This window comes from Mobula hypostoma, chromosome 3, assembly GCF_963921235.1.
Source record: "Mobula hypostoma chromosome 3, sMobHyp1.1, whole genome shotgun sequence".
In the NCBI taxonomy this organism is placed as follows: domain Eukaryota; kingdom Metazoa; phylum Chordata; class Chondrichthyes; order Myliobatiformes; family Myliobatidae; genus Mobula; species Mobula hypostoma.
The window spans coordinates 134,114,587-134,136,084 of record NC_086099.1 but is presented as its reverse complement, the minus strand read 5'-3'; the positions used below and the strand labels follow the sequence as shown (position 1 = coordinate 134,136,084).

At 41.6% G+C, this 21,498-nt stretch overlaps 1 protein-coding gene across 5 annotated transcripts in view; it reads right to left on the bottom strand.

The window, feature by feature from the left end:
- The window catches only part of snx13 (sorting nexin 13), a 207,771-nt gene that overhangs the window by 115,957 nt on the left and 70,316 nt on the right, over nucleotides 1-21,498 (bottom strand). For 4 of the 5 annotated variants that reach the window (XM_063043762.1, XM_063043758.1, XM_063043761.1 and 1 more), the window contains one exon: nucleotides 4,150-4,252. The exons of the other annotated variant lie outside the window; for it this stretch is intronic. In XM_063043762.1, coding sequence (XP_062899832.1) covers nucleotides 4,150-4,252 — 103 coding nt within the window. The remainder of the gene's footprint in view (nucleotides 1-4,149; nucleotides 4,253-21,498) is intronic. 5 annotated transcript variants of the gene reach the window in all.

The following is a 21,498-nucleotide window of genomic DNA, read 5'->3' as shown; positions in this document are numbered from 1 at the left end:
CTATTTTCAGCAGCATTTATAGAAAACGAAAAATATCCAAGAAAGCTTACAACCTACAGTGATGTTAGAAAATTTGTGAACCCTGTAGAATTTTATCTATTTCTCCATAAATACAACCTAAAATGTGATTAGATTTACAATCCGCATTACATGCATTTGTTGGTAAGCGGGAATTTCCACCCATAGCAGTGAGAGGTTGAAAATGTCCTTGAATACTCCTGCCAGCTGGTTGGCACAGGATTTCAGAGCCTTACCAGGTACTCCATCGGGACATTCCACCTTGCGAGGGCTCATTTTCTTTAAATATAGCATAACATCGGCCTCTGAGACGGAGATCACAGGGTCATCAAGTGCAGCAGGGATCTTCACAGCTGTAGTTATATTCTCCCTCTTAAAGTGGCCGTAGAAGGCATTGAGTTCGTCTCGTAGTGAAGCATCACTACCATTCATGCTCTTGGGTATCACTTTGTAGGAAGTAATGTCTTGAAAAACCCTGCCAGAGTTGTTGTACATCCGATGTCATCTCCAACCTCGTTCAAAATGGTCTCTTCGCCTTTGATATAGCCCTCCACCAACATACCTGGTTTCCTGGTACAGGCCTGGGTTGCCAGACTTAATTGCCACAGATCTAGCCTTCAGCAGATGAAGTACCTCCTGGTTTATCCACGGCTTTTGGTTTGGGAATGTACAGCAAGTCTTTGTAGGCACACACTCATCCACACAGGTTTTAATGACATTGTTAACAACCAAACGTTTCTGGTAAATGATCAATCCTGCACGTCAGCTTGGAGGAATTTTAGATAATTTCTCCTTACAAAACTGCTTCAACTCTGTGATTTTGTTGGGCTTCCTAGCAGGAACTACTTGCTTCAGGTTCCTCCGTAACATTTCTATAGGATTAAGGTCAGAGCTTTGACTCAGCCATTCCAAAACAGGAATTTTCTTCTTCTTAAACCATTCTGTTGTTGATTTACTCTTGTCTTTTGGATCATTTTCTTGTTGCATTATCCAACTTCTATTGAACATCAGGTGATGAACCGTTACCCTGACATTCTCCTGTAAAATGCCCTGATACAATTTTGAACTCTTTGCAAGCTGTCCAGGCCCTGATGCAGCAAAGCAGCCCCAAACCATGATGCTCCTTCCACCATGCTTCACATTTGGGATGGGGTTTTGGTGTTGGTGTTGGTGTGCAGTGTCCTTTTTCTTCCAAACATAGCAATGTGCATTTCTGCCAAAATGTTCAACTTTATTCTCATCTCTTCACAGAACATTGTCACAGAAGCATTGTAGAATATCCAGGTGGTCTTTTGCAGACTTAAGACGGGCTCCAGTGTTTCTTTTGGAGAGCAGTGGTTTCCTCTGTGGTGTCCTCCCATGAACATCATTCTTGTTCAGTGTTTTTCTTCTAGTGGACAAATGAACAGAGACTTTAGTAAGTTCTATAGATGTCTGCAGATCTTTTGCTATTACCCCTGGGTTCTTTTTCCTCTCTCAGCAATGAACGCTGTGCTCTTGGTGCGATCTTTGCAAGATTCCCACTCCAAGGGAGAGTAGCAACAGTATCAAGTTTCCTCCATTTGTAAACAATTTCTCTTACTGTGCACTGATGAACACTCAGGTCTTTAGAAATGCTTTTTGTAGCCTTTTCCAGCTTTATGCATCTCTACAATTCATCTTCTAAGGTCCTCTGAAAGATGTTTTGATAGAGGCATGGTGCACATAAACAATCTTCCTCGAGAAGAAGCAGTCTCTGTCAGTAACCTGACTTTGTGTGTCTTTTTTTTAATATATATATATATATATATATATATATATATATATGGGGCAGGGCACCTCCACAACCCACACCTCCAATGTCATCACTTGATTACAACACTCGACTCCAAATAGCTTTTGTAGAAGGCATTACCTCAGAGGTTCACATACTTTTTTCCAACAAATACATGTAACATTGGATCATTTTTCTCAATAAGTAAATGAACAAACATAATTTTTTTTGTCTTATTTATTTAATTGGGTTCTCTTTATTTAGTTTTAGGAGTTGCGTGAAGATTTGATCACATTTTAGGTCATATTTATGCAGAAATTTTACAGGGTTCACAAACTTTCTAGCACCATTATAAGTGCAGATGTGAAGTTCAAATTATATGATAACCCAATCTATCTCTAGCTTATTATAAATTTGGACTCAATTCATGGTCTAGGATCTCAAAAAAAAAAGAGAACCATCTAGGAAACTTAATTTGAGCAGAAATTTAAATTTAACTATTTTTCTCTGAAGTTTTTATTCCCCAAAAGGTCTGTTTAAAAATGTATAAGATCTTCAGCACTATTTGCTTTTCATTTATAATAAAAACTGATGAACATTAGCAGCTCTATCAACTTCAATTAGAATTTTTAAATGTACTCAAAGCTTCAAATGCTGCAGAATATTATTTATCAAGCTTAAGCAATATTTCTTGTGATATTTTAAAACCTAGTTCTCAAAAGCACTTCAAACTCCACTCCAGTAACGTTACATCCTGTTTGAGGTTTTAAATTGCAACTTGCAGCTCAAAGCACAAGTTTCTGTACAGTGACAAGGGTTGAACTGTGCTCCATGTGGCAAGCAGATCTGTAGGGAATTTCTGCCATTCAGCAGTCTCACACAAGAGTTGCAATCAGTCTGAAACTTGCCAAATGATAAATGCCACTGTGTCAGTAACTTCGATCGGTCATTGAACTCCACAGAATCAGCGGAGATCAATCTTGCTAAAAATCGTCAGTATTACACAAGGAAAATTATCTCTCTCATCCTATATTAGGCATTTAGAATGGAGAAAGCAATGTATTTCAACGGACATTTTCAACCTATAGTAAGTGGAAGGCAAGAGTTAAAAGAAGGTCCATTGACTTGTCCATTTTTCAGGTGCTTTAACTTCACACTTTTGTTAAATTATTATTTGCAACAATTTTAACAGCGTCAAGAGTCTGAACATCGGAGATTTTTGAGAACTGAAAAGCCTTTAAGCTTTGGGTAAAGGCATAGCTCCAACCCCGTGTCAGACTTTTGTCGGAGCTTGTTATGGTGTTTGAGAGGGCAGTCCAAGGTTTACTCACTGTCATTCTCCTGAGTAAAAAGGACCAGTGAGATCAGCTATTTGTACTATATCAATTAGAAATGGGCAGGGACAACAGTCACTTCAGATGAAACAGGCTCAGTTGGGAAGCAAACTTCTGTTCGATTTATTGTATCCGCTATAGCCTCCTCTAAATCAATCAGAACCAGTGCAGGTTGGGGAATCACTTCACTGAGCACCTTCACTGTATCTACCTTAACAGCCAGGATTACCTGGTGGCCAGCCACTTTAATTCCACTTTCTATTCCCACACTGACACGTCTACCGCCAAGTTGAGGCTAGAATTAGAACAACAAACCCCAAATTCAGTATTGTTACTGTCCAACCTGATGGCATCGACATGGATTTCTCTAACTTCTGGTAACTATTCCCTCCATTTCCTACACCCACTTTGTTTTCCCTTATCCCTCTGGCCTCAATATTCTTTCTCTTTCCCCTCCCGTGCCCCTCAGCCACATTTTTCTCCCTATGGTTTCTCACCTCCTTCCCTTTATTCCATACTCCTCTTCCATCAGATTTTTCTTTAGCCCTCTGCCTCTTCCATCTATCACACCTCCCAGTATCTTGCAAAACTCATAACACCCTCCCCACCTACCAATCTCCATCCATTTAACTAGATTCACCTATCATCCACCTATTCGTGCTCCTCCAACTCTCTTCCCCTCCTCAACCTTTTTATTCTAGTTCTGCCTTCATTCTTTCCGGTCCTGATTATTTCCCTCCATAGGCCTGCTGAGCTCCTCCAGCCATTTTTGTCTGTTGCTCATTATTTCCAGCATCTGCAGTCTTTCTTGTGTCACATCTGGTTCAATTTCTTTTAAGGTACACTATTCTAACATTACCCTCACTCCCTGAATTTAATTCTAAGCAACAGTTATTCATGACAGGAAAAACAAAATTCTTTCTTTCCAGAATTCTACTGACATACAATTGAACTAATCTAGCATTATGAACAGAGGCACAAATTCATATTAAATTATTGGACTACATTAAGGTAAATGAAGCTGGTTCAAACAAAACACCTTACTTTGGGGACTCCTGTTGGTGCTGCAGGAAGAAAAGTCTGCTCACACTTTTCAAGATGTTTCTCAGAATTTGTCTTCCCAAAAAGCAATACCACTGCAAAACCCCTACAAAACAGGAAAGGCTGATATTCAAATTTCCAGCATTAAAATATTAAGATTCAATTGAAAACAATCCAAATCTAATTACAAGATTTGATTTTGCATCCATTTAGACAATTATTTTAGACATTCATGTACACTTACTTTAAAATAAATCATTGATGGCATACTGCTTACTGTATCTTGGATATGCTGACTGCAAATACTAAGCTTACATTTCAAATGGTCATTTAGCCTAATAATTGGGACCGAGAGAAAAGGTGACTCCTACAGTTCGGCAAGTATGCATTAAAAAGCAGTGCTTCACATGTATCTTGGCACTTGAACAGTGGCCAATCAAGAAATGGGGAAGTGAGAAGAGGAGACACACAGGTTGGCAAGTATGCATTAAAAGAACTTCGCTGTAGTTTCAGATTTAAACAGCGGCCAATCAGAGATCGGGAGTGAAAGAAGAGGTGACTCACATGTCAGAGATCGTGCATTAGAAAGCAGTACTTTGTGGGAGTTTCAGCATTTGAACAGCAGCCAGAGATCGAGAGCAAAAGACATGACTCACACAGGTCGCCGAGTGTGCATTAAAAAGCAGTGCTTCATGGAAGTTTCAGTGTTTGAACAGCGGCCAGGTATCGTGATTTATCAACAAGAGCAAATAAAAATAAGGCAGGGGTTAGTAGAGTGGCCTCTGTTGCAATGGATAGTCTTAAGTCTGGGGATTTGAGGCTTTAGTTCTTCAAACCTCCAAGGAAGAGAGGCCTGAGTGAGAGAAGCTGAGAAGCTGCAGGTAAATTATTTTTTGTCCTATTATTTATTGTTTGCTTCTTTATTCACAATTAGAGCAGTAGGGCAGCCAGGCAGGATAGTTGAATACTCCTCTTGTGGAATGTGGGAAGGCTGGGAGACCACCAGTGTTCCTGATGGCTTCAGCTCCAATCAAAGTTGCTGGTGAACGCAGCAGGCCAGGCAGCATCTCTAGGAAGAGGTACAGTCGACGTTTCAGGCCGAGACCCTTCGTCAGGACTAACTGAAGGAAGAGTTAGTAAGAGATTTGAAAGTGGGAGAGGGAGGGATGGAGCCAACCTGATGGCGTGAACATTGACTTCTCTAACTTCCGCTAATGCCCCACCTCCCTCTCGTACCCCATTCATTATTTATTTTTATACACACATTCTTTCTCTCACTCTGCTTTTTCTCCCTCCGTCCCTCTGACTATACCCCTTGCCCATCCTCTGGGTTCTACCCCCACCGTTGTCTTTCTCCCCGGGCCTCCTGTCCCATAATCCTCTCATATCCCTTTTGCCAATCACCTGTACAGTTCTTGGCTCCATCCCTCCCCCTCCTGTCTTTCCTATCATTTTGGATCTCCCCCTCTCCCTCCCACTTTCAAATCTCCTACTAACCCTTCCTTCAGTTAGTCCTGACGAAGGGTCTCGGTCTGAAACGTCGACTGTACCTCTTCCTAGAGATGCTGCCTGGCCTGCTGCGTTCACCAGCAACTTTTATGTGCGTTGCTTGAATTTCCAGCATCTGCAGAATTCCTGTTGTTGGCTTCAGCTCCAAGAAGTGCATCCAGCTGCAGCTTCCAGCATTATGCATTAAGTAGATGGAGCTGCAACTGGTTGAACTCCAAGTTATTTGGGAGGCTGAGGGGATGACAGAGAGGGCATATAAAGAGGTAATTACACACAAGGTGCAGCACATAGCAAACTGGGCGACAGTCAGGAAGGTAAAAGGGGTTAAACAGCCAGTGCAGAGTACCCCTGTGGCCATCCCCCTCAACAATAGGTATATGACTTTGGATACTGTTAAGGGATTGACATAGTAGAGGAATGTCACAGTAGTCAGGTCTCTAGCACCAAGTCTGGCTCTGTGGCTCAGTTGAAAGCGGGGGAATAAGAAGCGACCTATGGTGATAGGAGATTCGTTAGTTAGCGGAATAGAAGCAGGTTCTGTGGATGGCAACGAAATTCCTGGAGGGTACGTTGCCTCCTGCGTGCCAGTGTCTGGGACATTTCAGACTGAGTCCTCAGCATTAAATGGGAGGGTGATCAGCCAGAAGTTGTGGTCCATATACCAGGGATGATTGATAAGTTCGTGGCCTAAGGTAGGAGGAATCAATTTTAGAAAACCTAGCACATTTATTTTTCAACATAGTCCCCTCCTACATTTCCATACTTAGTCCAGCGGGTGTAAAGCATACGGACCTTGGACTTCCAGAAAATGTCCACAGCAGGGGTGATTGATAAATTCATGGCCTAAGGTAGAAGGAGATAGTTATACAGCTCTTGTTACGCACACATGCAGTTCTACTCTTTGAGTGATTATGCAGAAAGTTTGAAATTAATAACTCATCAGGGGTGATTGATAAGTTCGCAGTCTAAGGTAGAAGGAGATGAGTTATTAACTTCAAACTTTCTGCATAATCACTCAGAGTTGACCTGCATGTGCACATAATGAGAGCTGTATAACTCATCTCCTTCTACCCTAGGCCACAAACTTATCAATCACCCATCTGTGGACACTTTCTGGAGGTCCAAGATCCGTATGCTCCACGACCGCTGGACTAAGTGTGTAAATGTAGGAGGGAACTATGTTGAAAAATAAATGTGATAGGTTTTCTAAAATCGACTCCTTCTACCTTAGGCCACGAACATATCAATCACCCCTCGTAAGTACCAATGACATGGGTAGGAAGAGGGATGAGGTTCTGCAAAGTGAGTTCAGGGAGCAAGGTGCGGAATTAGATGGACAGGACTCCAGGGTTGTGATCTCAGGATTGCTACCTGTACCACAAGCCAGAACTATGAAGATCGTACAGCTAACACGGGGCTAAGGAGATTGCGTAGTTTTGGATCATTAGGTTCTCTTCCAGGGAAGGTGGGACCTGTACACAAGAGACTATTTGCACCTAAACTGGAGGGGGGGACTAATATCTTAGCATGGTTTGCTCATACTGCATGGGGAAGGAGGGAGGCAGTTTAAACTAGAGTGGCAGTGGGATGGAAACCAGAGTGCCTGAATAGTGGAGTGGTTGTGGAGACATGTTGTTAAGACCTCAAAGTCAGGAAACAGAAGGTTGAACATAGTGGGACTAATGTTCTTAGTTGCATACATTTCAATGCAAGAAGTATTGTAGGAAAGGCAGATGAGCTCAGGGTATGGATCAAGACATTGAAATATGACATTGTAGGCATTAGTGAAACATAGTTGCAGGAGGGGCAGGACTGGCAGCTCAATATTCCAGGGTTCCATTGTTTTAAACGCGATAGAGCAGGAAGGATTAAAGGGGGAGAGGTGGTGATACTGGTGTGGAAATATATCTGTAACCCTGAAGTCTTCATGAATTTGTAACCTTTGCAAAATGTAATATGAACAAGATGGAACCTACGAAATCCCAAGGAGCTTTGCTGGCTTGCATGGGGATATTTTAACAATAGAGATGAACAGGATGGAGCATCTAAAGAACAAATATGAAAATGAGATAGGGATAAAGATAACAGAGAATGTAATGTTATGGAAAGGGGCAACCTAATTACTATTCTCTTGCAAAAAAAGTATAGTGCTTTAGTTGAAACATAAGATTGAAGCTATTTTTTGCAGAATATAACTGACTAGAAAATAGAGCTTCCCTTGCAAGTAATAACTATGCAAAAATTGTTATCCACTCTGAATTTGTTGTAGTTTGTTACTTAATATTAGAAGACCTAACCGAACAGTACATGACAGAATTTGGAGGTTTGGAGATTCGCCTGTCTCAGTGTGACAGCGACACAGGAAATTCTGAGGACAGAACTGCCTAGGGGAAACTTCTCAGGATTAATGGTCACCAAAGGAAAAGTAAGGTGTTTTTCTTTTACCCTCGGCAGTTTGACTTCGGTCTTGTCTCGCTTTCGCCCTACACACGGCAATCAATGCTAAGGGCTTGAGCGGATCAGTTTCTCTAGTCATGATTCTGACACATTTAGCATGACGAGAAACTTTGAGAAAGAGTTGAACACTTTAGGTCAATCTGGAGTCTGAGACATTTGAAAGAGATGTGCACAAATGCACTGGATGCTTTTAGTATCAGGGAGACTTAAAGAGGTTGACCCAGCGTCTGGAACGCGTAAAAATTTCCTGAGGGAATATGAGAAATGAAATGAGTAAACCTTCCAATAATGAAAGGGTATCAGGGACACCAGGCCTCGAAACTAAATGCCGAAATTTATTAAACCCCACAGGACACTGTAGTGAAAACTGGCAAGTTGATACGATTATTGGTAAACCTAAATAGAACAAAATAAGGATAAAGTAAACAAAATGGGACAAGGTGTGTCTTTACCTGATCCAGACAGAGAAATCAGCACATGAAAAGAAAAAGAAACATTGGAAATCATACAATGAGTTTAAAGCAGATACAAAAGCTGCAGAGCCAACTTGTAGCCCAGAGAGGAATAATATGTGCTTTTGAATATAAAAGAGGGGAAGAGGATGAACATGGAAATATGGATTGGAATGACGTAGCATATAAAGTGACCAGATATGTGTATGATGAAGACTCCCCCCTCCCCCTGAGATACTATCAGAGAGTGAAGAGCCAGGGCAGGAAATCAAAACCAAAATATAACATACACTACTTCAGCAGCTGAGGGATATTGTAAAGGATATTGGGACATATGTGCATAGGGATGACTCTAGAGGGTGTTCCATGTAATTGGTTACCAGAGAGCAAAACACAGTGTAGGTGATAAATGAGGAAAAGAGATTGATTATAATGTGCTTGCACTTGAATGTACACTCCACTTTGCCAGAAGCACAGCAACATGCTGGGGGAATAAATTAGGAATTAAAGAACGCAATACTGACTGTTATGGGTAATAACAAGAGGACCCAATAGATGAGTTACATAAATGTTAACCGAGGAAAGAAGAACACCCCGCTTTCATTAGTGGATGGTGTTCCAAGGGATGTATGGATCAATATTAGACTGAGATCATTTAGGTCCAGAACCCACAAATAGATGGTTAAGAACATTAGAGTCTTATATTACCGACAAATCTAAAGAGATATTGGAACTGTTGGACCCTACACATACTGAAGCATGGGAGATGGACATGTGGGAGCTAGATTTTAACTTTAGGAATACTCCAGATGCAACTACAGTGTTTTGTCTTGAGAAAATACACAGTATATTGTGTGGGGAAATGCCAGTCAGGGGAGAAGCCATAATATGGGCCATTGTGCTCTGAGCTGTACAGCAAACAGTTCATGTAATTTAAATCCTAACAAAAATCAGACTGGAGTTGCAGAAGGGTCTGAGTATGCTGGAATTCTGGTTACTGTGGGGGAATTCATGGTTTAAATTTGTTGAACGTTGTTTACTTGTGCATGATGAATAACTTCCAACATTTCTGTTTTAGAGTAACACATTTCCTCAAATTTTAACTGAATATTGTGGTAATGGTTTAACCCTAAGAAACAAGAGATTTTACTAAAATGGTTTAAAGTGTGAATGGTTTGCATGTAAAATATGGCCACAACTGAGTTCATTTGAGTGACAGAAAATATGAATGCAAGTGTGTGTGTGTGTGTGTGTGTGTGTGTGTGTGAGTGTGTGAGTGTGTGAGTGTGTGAGTGTGTGAGTGAGAGAGAGAGAGAGAGAGAGAGAGAGAGAGAGTGTGAGTGAGTGAGAGAATGCTGTTTTTAAGAGACTGTGCCTTTAAGAGTTTGCATCAATGTGTTAATGTGTGGGGGGCCCCACCCAAATTTTTTTCTCTTCCTTAGTAGTTTGAAACATGCGTGAAAGCTTTTCATGTGGGAATTAACTGTATATACAGTATGCGTCGCTTAACGTCCACGATATGTTCTGTGAAATCGGACGTTATGTGATATGGACATTGTGCGAACACCATATTATACACTTAACAAACCTATATGGAGTACTGTAATGTACCTGTATTGACTAAATCCACGTCATTAGCAATTTCTCCATATCCGATAAAGGTCCCTCACGCATTTTTGTGAGCCTTGTAGTTTTCAGTGAAGCCTATCCTTTAACAGCTTCAAGAATTTTTTCTTTGTTTTTCAGGATCCTCATGATTGTTGAGTGCGACAACGCCTAGATCCCGAGCAACAGCGTTCACTGGTTTTCCACCTTCATATTGTTTAATAACCTTTTGTTTCACTTCCAAATCAATACTTTTCCTTTGCCTCTTGCTGCTACTATCACTAGGAGTGGTTTTGCTGCATTTAGAAGCCATGATGCACTTTACAGTAAAATTTTCAAAAGAAAATTAAACAGATAATGCTACTACACTCAAGAGACGCGCGATACACGAGACTGGTTACGTCTGCTACGTCACGTTCTCCGATCGAGACTACGGACGTATATGCAATCAGACGTTGTCCGAGTGAACGTTAAGCGGTGCGCATCTGTATTATATTCCACAATTATTTGCAAGGAAGAACAGTATAAGAGAGTTTATTTTGTTCCATTTTGACTATTTTTTTGTTTGTTTCTTTTTTTCATGGAAATGATTTTAAAGAAACTCAGATTCCATACTAGCCAGGTGAAATTTGGGTTAAGGGAGAAATCTGTGCATCTGTATTCCAGAGAAGACATGCCCACATTTTTGAGAAAAATGGACATTTGGGGGAAATTGCTTATTGGTAGCTAATTAAATTGGGAATTTGAAATTAACAATTTTGGAAAGATTCAAATATTTTTGAGAGCAATTTTAAAAGCTGCGCTACTAACAAGAATGCTGTCTTTTATAAGAGACTTTTGACATATTGATTTTGAGTTTGAGATTACTTGGAAAAAAGTTTGGATACCATTAGTTTTCGTCATGTAAATTGCAAATGGAAGGCGGTAAGGAATTTCCCCGCTGAGGGCTCTACCCTAATATAATAAGATAATGACCTCTTGTTGACCTCTCCAAGCAAGGAAGCCTGTGAGCAGGACTCCCTCTACTTTTTATATAAACTAGCTCAGAAAGGTCATAAAGTATCAAAGCAGAAAATACAGTTTGTACAACCAGGAGTTACTTATCTGGGACATAAAGTACCAAATTCCAGGATACAACGTCACTGATTAAGACTTGGATTGAAGTAATAGCTAGAGTTCCGCAACCAACGACTCATAGGGAAATGAAGTATTTCCTGGGAATGACTGGGTATTGTAGACAGTGGATTATAGATTATGCTACTATTGTTAGGCCCCTCCAGAAAAATATCTCTTCCCGGTCAACCAAATGTGTTATACTCCAGAAGATGAGAAAGCATTTAAATGTACAAAACAAGCAATGATATCTGCCCAAACACAAGGAAATCTGCAGATGCTGGAATTTCAAGCAACACACATAAAAGTTGCTGGTGAATACAGGAGGTCAGGCAGCATCTATAGGAAGATGTACAGTTGACGTTTTGGGCCGAGACCCTTCATCAGGACTAACAGAAAGAAGAGCTAGTAAGAGATTTAAAAGTGGGAGGGGGAGGGAGAAATCCAAAATGATAGGAGAAGACAGGAGGGGGAGGGATGGAGCCAAGAGCTGGACAGTTGATTGGCAAAAGGGATATGAGAGGATCATGGGACAGGAGGCCCAGGGAGAAAGAAAGGTGGAGGGGGGAAAGCCCAGAGGATGGACAAGGGGTATAGTCAGAGGGACAGAGGGAGAAAAAGGAGAGAGAGAAAAAGCATGTGTGTATATAAATAAATAACAGATGGGGTACGAGGGGAAGGTAGGGCATTAGCGGAAGTTTGAGAAGTCAATGTTCATGCCATCAGGTTAGAGGCTTCCCAGACGGAATACAAGGTGTTGTTCCTCCAACCTGAGTGTGGCTTCATCTTTACATTAGAGGAGGCCATGGATAGACATATCAGAATGGGAACGGGACGTGGAATTAAAATGTGTGGCCGCTGGGAGATCCTGCATTCTTTGGCACACAGAGCGTAGGTGTGCAGCGAAACGATCTCCCAGTCTGCGTTGGGTCTCGCCAATACATAGAAGGCCACATTGGGAGCACCGGACACAGTATATCACCCCAGCCGACTCACAGGTGAAGTGTCGCCTCACCTGTAAGGACTGTCTGGGCCTCTGAATGGTGGTGAGGGAGGAAGTGTAAGGGCATGTGCAGCACTTGTTCCGCTTACAAGGATAAATGCCAGGTGGGAGATCGGTGGGGAGAGATGGAGGGTACGAATGGACAAGGGAGTCGTGTAGGGAGCGATCCCTGCAGAAAGCGAGGGGGGGGGGAGGGAAAGATGTGCTTAGTGGTGGGATCCTGTTGGAGGTGGCGGAAGTTACGGAGAATTATATGTTGGACCCGGAGGCTGGTGGGGTGGTAGGTGAGGACAAGGGGAACCCTATTCCTAGTGGGGTGGCGGGAGGATGGAGTGAGACCAGATGTGAATGAAATGGGGGAGATGTGTTTGAGAGCAGAGTTGATGGTGGAGGAAGGAAAGCCCCTTTCTTTAAAAAAAGAGGACATCTCCTTTGTCCTGGAATGAAAAGCCTCATCCTGAGAGCAGATGCGGCGGAGACAGAGGAATTGCGAGAAGGGGATGGCATTTTTGCAAGAGACAGGGTGAGAAGAGGATTAGTCCAGATAGCTGTGAGAGTCAGTAGGCTTATAGTAGACATCAGTAGATAAGCTGTCTCCAGAGATTGAGACAGAAAGATCTAGAAAGGGGAGGGAGGTGTCGGAAATGGACCAGGTAAACTTGAGGGAAGGGTGAAAGTTGGAGGCAAAGTTAATGAAGTCAACGAGCTCAGCATGCGTGCAGGAAGCAGCTCCAATGCAGTCGTTGATATAGTGAAGGAAAAGTGGGGGACAGATACCAGAATGGGTTTGGAACATAGATTGTTCCACAAAGCCAACAAAAAGGCAGGCATAGCTGGGACCCATACGGGGGCCCATGGCTACACCTTTGGTTTGGAGGAAGTGGGAGGAGCCAAAGGAGAAATTATTAAGAGTAAGGACTATTTCTGCTAGATGGAGCAGAGTGGTGGTAGAGGGGAACTGGTTAGGTCTGGAATCCAAAAAGAAGTGGAGAGTTTTGAGACCTTCCTGATGGGGGATGGAAGTATACAGTGACTCGACATCTGTGGTGAAAATAAAGCCAGGGAACTTAAAATCATGAAAAAGTTTCAGAGATATCTGCCTCAGCTTTGGGCCTCCCAGACTATAGTGAGGAGTTTCACCTTTTTGTTCATGATGAGTGATTTTTTTTAAGATCATTTTGACTCAGAATCACAGGGAAAGACAATTGCCAATTGTTTCTTTCAGTGCCGAGAACCAATAGCCAGAGCTTTATCAGATAGTCAGTGGCAGCCCCTTGCCTTGCTGTGTACAGCACATGCTGACTCACTGTGCCAAGTAACACCTTATCTCCGCAAAACAAACTAAGTATGAAATCAAGTTATTAATAAGCCCAAATGTTAGAATTACTTGCTCTGCAAGTCTAAATATGGCTCCTCTTCTCCCCACGGAGGAAGACAGCGATCAACACTGCTGTGAAACCATTACACAAGTAATAAAACCTCATGTGGACTTTACTGATACTCCTATTGTTTACGCTGATTTAATTTTCTTTGCTGACAGTTTAGCTTTATGTAGTGATATGGGAAAACCATGAGCAGGAAATGCAATTGTTTCCCTCACCCGTGTTGTGGAGGTACAGCAGCACTTCCCATGTGTACTTCAGCAAAATAAGCGAGTTCTTTGTGCGTACTTAGTAAAGGGCAGATTGCCAATATTTATACTGACTCATGCTATGCCTTTGAAACAGCACATGATTATAGACAGATCTGGAAATCAACAGGGATTTTTTGACCTTGGATGGCTCCCCTTGAAAATAAAATTCAGTGCACATACAAAACGCATTGGTAGCACGTATTGGGTCAGACACCCTGAGCCAATAGGCTGGTCCTGGACTTATTTCATAATTTACTGGCATAATTTACATATTACTATTTAACTATTTATGGTTTTATTACTATTTATTATTTATGGCGCAACTGTAACGAAAACCAATTTCCCCCAGGATCAATAAAGTATGACTATGACTAGCATTAAGGGAGCCTAAACAGGTTGCAATTATGAAGGGCACAGCGCATATTGGACAAATGAATGAGGTCTCCAAGGGCAATAAAGCTGCAAATTGCACTGCAAGAGGCACCAAATAGGCCCATCCTTCTTGTGCCACAAACAAGCGGCCCCACGCAATTGGCCCTGATGACACTTCCCACTGTGGAGGACATACAAGCATGCCAGTCCACTGCTCAATCAACCAAAAGGGTAAAGTGGGAAAAGCTGGGTTGCATGCAACATGATGGTATTTCGCTTCACCCTGATGGTGGCCCCAGGTAAACTGATACCATGGATTGCCCGACATGTTCACAAGTTCACTCATGGGGGCAAGAGGAGAATGATTAATTAAATAAACCAAACTTGGTATGACCCTGGAGTATCTCAAGTCACAGATCTATAAAGAATGTATGAAATGTATCTTACAATATCTGGAAAAACTGGTATAAATAACAGGGATTTATACCATTAGGTTACCGTTTTTGTACACCTACAGATACTTTGTTGAATTGTCTTAATGTAAAGGGTATAAGTATGTATTAGTTATTATTGGTGTGTTCTCACGATGGTTTGAAGTGTTTCCTTATAGCAGCTGTCCCCAACCACCGGGCCGCAAAGCATGCACTACCAGGCTGCGAGGAAACGATATGATTTGGTGATTTGAGTCAGCTGCACCTTTCCTCATTCCCTGTCACCCACTGTTGAACTTGAACACACATGAGGTCGTTACCCACACGTCATCCATGTCAGCGCCGGAAGAAGATCAACTCCTCAAGCTTGCAAATGATGGCAGGCTGAAAAGTATGTTTGACATAACATCTTTGCCGGCATTCTGGATCAAAGTCAAGGCTGAATATCCTGAGATACCCACGAAAGCACTGAAAACGTTGCTTCCATTTCCAACATATCTCTGCAATGAATGCAACAAAAACTAAGTTGCAGAATATACTGGACATAAGGAACCCCCTTCGAGTATCGCTGTCTCCCATCACCACTCAATAGGACCGTCTTATTGCAGGGAACAAGCCCAGGGCTCCCACTGATTCACCGATACGTATTGGTATGTTGCAATGACTTTATATGTTCATACGGGGAAAATATGTGCTGTGTGTTTAATATCCAAACGTTACTTAAAATGTTATGATGCTATTGACTTATAAGTGACTTATATAACAATGACAGCACGGAAACAGGCCATCTCGGCCCTTCTAGTCCATGCCGAACGCTACCCTCACCTAGTCCCACCAACCTGTACTCAGCCTATAACCCTCCATTCCTTTCCTGTCCATATACCTATCCAATTTTTCTTTAAATGATAATACCGAACCTGCCTCTACCACTTCTACTGGAAGTCCGCTCACTTACTTCAAGCTCCCCTGTCTTCCCCGATAATTGACTTATCACTATATTCATGCGAGGAAAATATGACTGTGTATTTAATATTAAATTCATTAGATAAACCCTTTTAGAAACAAAATTAAGTGTATTAGCCACTTATCACCTATATTCCGGTCGTGATTAACACCCCCCACCGAACAGAATCGCCAAAAACCATTTGTAGGAAAATAAAAATCGGCACGTACACGCATGCGCACTGGTGGCCGCACAAGGTTTCATGGTCATTGTCCTCTTTCTCGGGGTAAACACAACGTATTTGACTGCTACTCTTGTTTGTTGGCAACTCTACCACCGCCCCCCCCCGCCCACCCGGGTCGATCGGTCCACAAGTATATTGTCAATATTAAACCGGTCCGCAGTACGAAAAAGGTTGGGGACCCCTGCCTTATAGAAAGAATGATGCAGTTACAGTAGCAAAATGTTTGTTAAAGGAAATAATCCCTCGATTTGGGATCCCCTGGAAACTATCTAGCAACAATTGTACCCATTTCACTAGTAACATAATTAAAGAAGCATGCAAAGACTTACAGGTGAATCAACATTTTGATTCTCAGTCAGAGGGTCTAGTGGAAAGGAGGAATGGAACAATTTATGAATAAACAGCAAAATGTGTGAGGAAAGTTGACTAAAGTGAAAACGTGCTGTCTTTGGTTCTGATGAATATTCGAGTCACTGCTAATAGAACCATTTGTTCATCCCTACACAAAATCATAATGGGACGGCCCTTGTGCATGCCATCAGATGTGCTACTGGAAGTTAAATAGGTAGACATACATAACCTGGACTATTGTTCTGCCCAACTATTGCTTTGCCCAAAAAAGCAGCATTACTAGTTGTTATCAACAGGTAAAGGAAGCCCAGCGACCATTAATAGACACTAAGTGCCACAGCATTAAGCCTGGAGATTACGTGGTGGTATATACATTAAAAGGAAGTATTTTTGGAACCTCTATTTGAAGAACCATTTCAAGTATTGCTGGTAATACAGCCATCAAGACAAAAGACATCATGGACTCACGCTTCTCACTGTAAAAATGTGACTAAAGAACAAAATATATAAAACCACTGAGACTCCTAATAAGAGTGGTTGGATTAGCTCTCATTTTTTCTTTGACAGATGTAAATGCCACAAACACTTTCTTACAAATGACATACAAATATGTAAACAGGACCAATATCATAAACTACAGGGTTTGTATGGATGTCCACGTACATACGGAAATGGGTGTGCCTTTTTTTTTAAACCCATGTCCTTTCATGGAACAGGTATAAACTGTTACTTTAATTGGTCCAAGTCTTCTGCCCTGGATGTGTTAGGTACAATGATGCTAGGACTCAGAAAACATAAACCCCTTCCTCCCCTAATCAGTACAGCTAAAATGTAATTGGGGGCAAATGGGGATATAAATTTGGAAACAAGTGTTTTACAGGATGAGATATACCTCTGTAAGATAACACTAAGAGTAATACCAGATAATACTAATCCCAGAGTGAAATGACTCAGTGTTGTCCCCGGGGAAGGTAACACTTGCCTATGATACTGGTGAAGCAGCATGGGAACTGATTAACATGGCATCAGCACTAGAAAAGTTAGCCAATGAAACTGTATATGCTCTTGCTCTTGATCAAACCCGACAAGCAATATCTACATTTTTGGCAAAATTGGTGGCTATCTGTACAGTAGCATTGCAAAAATTGAATGGCTTTGGACTTCATTTTATCCAAAAGAGGGAAGTGTGCCCTGATCGGACAAGAACATTGCAATTACATGCCAAATGAATCCAAAGACACACTGCAACTCACTTTGAGGATCATTTCTGAGATCACAACAAAAAGATTAAGGAAATGGGAGATCAGTTTCACAATTATAACACTCCAGCAACAGGATGGTGGGCAACTATCCAACCTATCAGTATAATCATTGGTATAATAGCTATTATTCTTTTGTGATTTAAGCGTAGTATAGTAGGACTAAGAAGAAGAGTATATTAAAAATGGGTCCCTATTGGTCTAGCCTAGAAAAAGAGAATTTTGCTCAACTAAAAGATCTGAGACTGCACCATTATAAGAATGTTTGAAATCACCTTGATTACTATACTCGTGCCTTAACAAATGTGTTCTGATGATTATATTGTCATGAAATGACAAGGGGGGGGGAATGTGGCAATATATCTGTAACCCTGAACTCTTTATGAATTAGTAACTTCTGTAAAATGCAACTGAACAAGATGGAACCTATGAAATCTCACGGTGCTTTGCTGGTTTGAATGGGAAGCACACAAGACTGTGTTTTATGGGAAGGAGCCTTTTTTTTAATGAAAAGAGTTTTGTTTTATGGCTGGGGCTGATGTATTGACAACAGAGATAAACAGGATAGAGCTTCTAAAGAACAAATGTGAAAATGAGATAGGGATAAAGATAATGGAGGAATGCAATGCTATGGAATGGAGCAGCCTAATTACTGTTCTCTTGGGGAAAAAAAATATAGAACTGCTTTGGTTGAAACAAGAACAAAACTATTTTTCAGATGATACTTGGTTGGAAAATATAACTTCCCTTGCAAATAAAATAATAAATGCACAAAAACTATGATCCACTCTGAATTTGTCATTTGTTACTTTATATTAGAAGACCTGGCTGAATGATACACAATAGCAGTCAGGAAAAATGTTACAGCAGTACTGAGTCAGGACAGAAACTCGTCTAGTGAGGATTTATGGGTGGAATTGAGGAATAACAAACGTATGACCATGTTAATGGGGCTATATTATACACCACACAACAGTCCGCTGGATTTAGAAAAACAAATTTGTAGAGAGATCACAGACTGCTGCAAGGAACACATGGTTGTGATACTAGGTGATTTTAACTTTTCACACATTGACTGGGACTTACATACTGTAAAAGGAGTAGATAGGATAGAGTTTGTCAATGTGTTCAGGGCAGTTTCATTAATCAGTACACATAAGTCCCAACTAGAGAGTGTGACACTTGATCTCTTAGAAAACCTACAGTACAATACAGGCCCTTTGGCCCACAATGCAGTGCCGAACATGTACCTAGTTTAGAAATTATCTAGGGTTATCCACAGCCCTCTATTTTCTAAGCTCCATGTACCTATCCAGGAGTCTCTTAAAAGACCCAATTGTATCTGCCTCCACCACGGTCGCCGGCAGCCTATTCCACGCACGCACCACTCTCTGTGTAAAAAACCTACCCCTCTATACCTACTTCCAATCACCTTAAAACTGCGTCCTCTCGTGTTAGCCGTTTCAGTCCTGGCAAAAAGCCTCTGACGATCCACACGATCAATGCCTCCCATCACCTTATACACCTCTATCGGGTCACCTTTCATCCTCCGTCGCTCGAAGGAGAAAAGGCCAAGTTCACTCAACTTATTTTCAAAAGGCATTCTTTCTAATCCAGGAAACATCCTAGCAAATCTCCTCTGCACTCTTTCTATAGTTTCCATATCCTTCCTGTAGTGAGGTGACCAGAACTGAGCACAGTAATCTAAGTGGGGTCTGACCAGGGTCCTACGTAGCTGTAACATTACCTCTAGCCTCTTGAACTCAGTCCCACGGTTGATGAAGGCCAATGCACCATATGCCTTTTTTTTGTAATTTATTTTTTATTGAGTTTCATCATCAAACAAACATTTCCATAAGATGTGTTTCCGATACTGTACATATATATCATATAATCATATTTGTCAGAAATCTCCACATAATATTTATCTGAGGTATACATCTACAGAAAGAAGAGGAAAGAAAGATCAAAAGAAGAAAACTATGTACAGAGTAGGGAGTGACTTTTTTTTTTACAACATATTCATTGATTGTGCAAAGAAAATCAGGCCTATGAGGTGTTATGTAGTTAACCCATTTTTTCCAGTATGAATAAAATTGTTCCAACTTATGATTAACAGATGTTGTTACTTTCTCCATTTTGTAACCATATGCCTTCTTAACCACAGAGTCAACCTGCTCAGCAACTTTGAGTGTCCTATGAACACGGACCCCAAGATCCCTCTGATCCTCCACACTGCCAAAGAGTCTTACCATTAATGCTATATTCTGTCATCATATTTGACCTACCAAAATGAACCACCTCACACTTATCTGGGTTGAACTCCATCTGTCATTTCTCAACCCAGTTTTGCATCCTATCAATGTCCCACTGTAACCTCTGACAGTCCTCCACACTATCCACAACACCCCCAACATTTGTGTCATCGGCAATTTTACTAACCAATCCCTCCACTTCCTCATCCAGGTATTTATAAAAATCACGAAGAGAAGGGGTCACAGTACAGATCCCTGAGGCACACCACTAGTCACCAACCTCCATGCAGAATATGACTGTCTACAACCATTCTTCGCCTTCTGTGGGCAAGCCAATTCTGGATCCACAATGCAAGGTCCCCTTGGATCCCATGCCTTACTTTCTCAATAAGCCTTGCATGGGCTACCTTATCAAATGTCTTGCTGAAATCCATATACACCACATCTACTGCTCTACCTTCATCAATGTGTTTAGTCACATCCTCAAAACATTCAATCAGGCTCGTAAGGCACGACATGCCCCTCACAAAGCCATGCTGACTATTCCTAATCATATGCCTCTTCAAATGTTCATAAATCCTGCCTCTCAGGATCTTCTCCATCAACTTACCAACCATTGAAGTAAGACTCATTGGTCTATAATTTCCTGGACTATCTCTACTCCCTTTCTTGAATAAGGGAACAACATCTGCAACCCTCCAATCCTCCAGAACCTCTCCCATTCCCACTGATGATGCAAATATCATTGCCATGGGCTCAGTAATCTCCTCCCTTGCCACCCACAGTAGCCGGGGTATATCTTGTCTGGTTCCAGTGACTTATTCAACTTGATGTCTTCCAAAAGCTCCAGCACATCCTCTTTCTTAATGTCTATATGCTCAAGCTTTCCAGTCCACTGTAAGTCATCCCTACAATGGCCAAGGTCCTATTCCACAGTGAATACTGAAGCAAAGTATTCCTTAAGTACCCCCACTACCTCCTCCGGTTCCATACGCACTTTTCCACTGTCATGCTTGATTGGTCCTATTCTCTTACGTCTTATCCTCCTGCTCTTCACATACTTGCAGGATGCCTTGGGGTTTTCCTTAATTCTGCTCGCCAAGGCCTTCGCATGGCCCCTTCTAGATCTCCTAATTTCATTCTTAAACTCCTTCCTGCTGGCCTTATAATCTTCCAGATCTCTATCACCCAGCTTTTTTGAACCTTTGGTAAGCTTTTCTTTACTTCTTAACTAGATTTTCAACAGCCTTTGTACACCACGGTTCCTGTAACCTACCATCCTTTTCCTGTCTCATTGGAACGTACCTATGCAGAACACCACGCAAATATCCCCCTGAACATTAGCAACATTTCTTCCATACGTTTCCCTGAGAACATCTGTTCCCAATTTACACTTCCAAGTTCCTGCCTGATAGCTTCATATTTCCCCTTACTCCAATTAAATGCCTTCCTAACTTGTCTGTTCATATCCCTCTCCAAATCTATAGCAAAGGAGATAGAATTGCGATCACCATCTCCAAAATGCTTTCGCACTGAGAGACCTGGCACCTGACCTGGTTCATTTCCCAATACCAGGTCAAGAACAGCATCTCCTCTTGTCGGCTTATCTACATATTGTGTCAGGAAACCTTCCTGAACACACCTTACAAACTTCACCCCATCTAAGCCCCTTGCTCTAGGGAGACGCCAATCAATACTGGAGAAATTAAGATCTCCCATGACAAC